This window comes from Nelumbo lutea, chromosome 2, assembly GCF_056320005.1.
Source record: "Nelumbo lutea isolate HS-2025 chromosome 2, American lotus-T2T, whole genome shotgun sequence".
In the NCBI taxonomy this organism is placed as follows: Eukaryota; Viridiplantae; Streptophyta; class Magnoliopsida; order Proteales; family Nelumbonaceae; genus Nelumbo; species Nelumbo lutea.
This window is the reverse complement of record NC_142685.1, coordinates 4,143-7,742: the sequence shown is the minus strand read 5'-3', so window position 1 is coordinate 7,742 and position 3,600 is coordinate 4,143. Positions and strand designations below refer to the sequence as shown.

Here is a 3,600-nt window from a genome sequence, read left to right as displayed (position 1 = left end):
TAACAATATAAAGATTAATTTTTAGTTAATTATTAACTAAATAACTAAATAATTGTTTTAAATTAAGTAAAATTGTAGATTAGTACCCTCGTATTTTGGGCCTAGTCTTGGTTTAGTCCCCGAACTTCAAAATGTGCTAATCCAATACCTAAACTTCCAAAATGTTCCAACTTAGTTCCTATTGTTAACTAGTCGTTAGTTATATATATGTAACATCTGACATCATGTGCAGCTTAAGACTTTTAAAAATATCAAAATTACCCTTCAAAATAAAACATTGTTCATCATCTTCTTCTTTAAGAAGATGAAACTGAGGTGTAAGTTTTGGTTATTGAGTTTTGCAAGTGAATGGTAATGTTCACAACCATTAAAGGTAGGAGTGGGAGTGGGAGGAGTTGAGAAATAGAGAAGAGAGAAGAGAGAAGAGAGAAGAGAGAAGAGAGAAGAGAGGTGGTTCAACATTTAGATGATCGATAAATAAAATTAGATGATACCTGGAAGTTTGTGTCTTTTCATGTGCCACTTAACGACTGATTAATGAAAGGTGCTAAATTGACATGTTTTAGAAGTTTAAATAATGGATTGACATGTTTTAAAACTCCAAATAAAACTAAGCCCAAAGTATATGATACTAATATGAAAATTTCATAATAGTTATCAATTTTCATTGTTTTACTATTTCTTGATAAATCTGATGCACTATTCACAGGTCCCTGCTAGTTGTAATAATTAGAGGTGTAAAACGCAAAGTGCAGGCCATGCCGCCCTCCCTTGGGATAACTTATGGTCGGCCCAGCATGGCCGACAGCCCAGGCCTGTGTGGGCCCGTGGGCCGAGCCTTGGGACAAGTCAGGTCGTGCATCGAGCCAAAACTATTTATTTAAAAAAAGTGACAAAATTTAAAATATTAATTTTTTATGAACTTTGATATATACAATTGCTTATATATACAATAATGAAATAAATCATTATAACAAAATTAAAAAAAATATTTATTTTATTAATATATTATAATTTAAATAATATTATATATATATATATATTATTATATATGGCCTTCAAGATCGTGCTGGGCTGGTCCCGATTTACACCTCTAATAACAATATAGAAAACGTCATGGTCAAGGCAAGCCCGATTTGCTTGCATTACCACTCGGCCTTCCTTTGGAAAAGTCAAGTCAAAGATTTTCCGCCTTGTCTGTCGCTTACAAATTCTTCTCTCTTTCCAAGCCAATATATATTTTATTTGATTTTGTGATACCAATCATTCACCTGTCTTCCATTGCCTCTTCCTCCTGCTCCTCGATCTTTCTCTCTTACCCCCTTGCGGTCGCAGGAAGTGGAGATGGAAGGGCCACCGACTCCGGCCATAAAACCGAGATTAGGCCAGTCGTCGTCATCCTTCCGTCTCCGGAGCCCAAGCCTCAATAGTCTTCGGCTCCGTCGAATATTTGACTTATTCGATAAGAATGGCGATGGCTTGATCACAGTCGAAGAACTATGCCAAGCTTTGGATCTGCTGGGCCTGGAGGCAGATATGTCCGAGTTGGAGTCCATTGTACAATGCTACATAAAACCGGGCAACAACGGACTCGAATACAACGACTTCGAAGCGTTGCATCAATCGTTGGGTGACATGTATTTTGGTGTCAACGTAGGCGGGGAAGAAGGGCGCGAAGGAGAAGAGGAGAGGGCTGCAAGTGGTGCAACAACTACAACAACGGCGAGGGAATTGCAAGAGGAGGCAGACTTGACGGAGGCGTTTAAGGTGTTCGATGTGGATGGAGATGGGTTCATATCGGCGATGGAATTGCAAGTGGTTCTTGCCAAGCTAGGATTTTCAGAAGGAAGTGAGATTGATAGAGTTGAGCAAATGATCTTCTCCGTTGACCGGAATCAGGATGGACGTGTTGACTTCTACGAATTCAAGGATATGATGCAAAATGTTTTGGTTCGAACCTCTTGACCTTTCTCTTGCTGTTGCTTTTTTCCTTCATTTTTTTTTTTTTAATTTTAGTTTTCTTTTCTTTTCTTTTCTTTTCATCTTCCTTCTCTTTTCTCTCGCTCAGACAGTCAGGATCGCTGTATTTTCTTTTGTAATGACTTCATGTCCTGGTTGGACATGAATGTTCATTTTCTGTTTTCCCTTCCCCATCTGTATTTCATCGATGTTCTTTTGTTTTTCCCCTTTTCATCGATGTTCATTTCTTTCTTTTCTTCTTTGTTTCTGTTTTTCCTTCCCCATCTGTATTTCATTGATGTTCTGGCAACTCGAATAAATTGATCAGTCAATAGATGCAAATATAGCAATAAGATTGCACGGATGTTAGATTGCTAACGTGTGTATGTTTGTTGAGTGCTGAAAGAAAGTGGTGTTTACTGGGTGCCGCCATCTAACCAAGTATCTAGAGGTGTCAATTGGACTGGATTTGGTCCAACCTGATCCAATCCAATGTGAGTCCACTTATAAATGGACTACTGGACCCAATCTAGTACAAATCCAATACAAATCAAATTCAATCCTCCAATCCAAACCGAATGAAATATAAAAAATTATATAAAAGCACTTTTGGCATTGAAAAATCACTTTTGTAAAAGTACTTTCATTAAAGTATTTTTATAAAAGTGCTTTTAGAAAAACACTTTATTGAAAGTACTTCATAAAAGCACTTTAGAAAAGTACTTCCAGTCTTTTATAAATGTATTTTTGTAGTTCTTTTGTAAAAGTACTTTTACAAAAGTACTTTCATATAAGTGCTTTATAAAAGTACCTCCATAAAAGTGCTTTCATAAAAGTGCTTTTGTAAAAATGCTTTTGTAATTGTAAAAGTGCTTTCGTAAATGTTCTTTCATAAAAGTGCTTTTATAAAAGTGTTTTATACAAGTACTTTTGTAAAAGTGTTTTCGTAAAAGTGCTTTCATAAAAGTACTTCCATAAAAGTGATTTTATGCTGATTTTAGTTTTGATTGATTTCAATTGAACAAAGGTTTGGCCTTATGATTGGATTTTTAGAAATTTGGTTTAGGCCCAATTCAAAGCAATAAGAATATGGACCAATTTATTTAAGATTGGCCCAATCCAATAATTATAATGGACCGTCCAAATCTGATTTGATAAGGTTTGCATCGGATTGGATCCAAACCAAAACCATTCGATTGACATCCTTACAAGTATCAATGGGCTTCCATTTACAATTTTACACTCTGCGATAATATATCATAGGTGGTTAATGTGTCTTAGGCCTTGTTTTTCAGCTCTTGGGCAACATGCTTATTTGAGCAAGTCCAGATCTCCTACCAACACAAACTCTGCTCACGTCTACCCACATAGCATTGCAGCTACACATGGAGGACATCTTATCCTCCTACATAGTATTATATAGGGGGAGATGTTCCCAATTAATGGGGGTAGTGTGTTGTGGGTAGATGTGGGTAGAGTTCTCGTGGGCAGGAGATCTAGAGACTATTCATGCAAAAATTGCCTGATTAACTTTGGTGACAACATTCTTACACATGGTCACTTGGTAAGCAACTAATCCACCCTCTAGCAGGGTAATCTTTGGAAAATTCACTTACCATGGGACCCATTATAGCAGCATCA

The 3,600-nt window shown here is 36.7% G+C and overlaps 1 protein-coding gene across 1 annotated transcript; it reads left to right on the top strand.

The window, feature by feature from the left end:
• The first annotated feature begins 1,256 nt into the window (after nucleotides 1–1,256).
• Nucleotides 1,257–2,301, top strand: LOC148867949 (calcium-binding protein CML42-like). Its single transcript, XM_088973901.1, has one exon. The coding sequence runs from the start codon at nucleotides 1,345–1,347 to the stop codon at nucleotides 1,963–1,965; it is 621 nt and encodes a 206-aa protein (XP_088830027.1). The 5' UTR covers nucleotides 1,257–1,344; the 3' UTR covers nucleotides 1,966–2,301.
• Nucleotides 2,302–3,600: the final 1,299 nt, after the last annotated feature.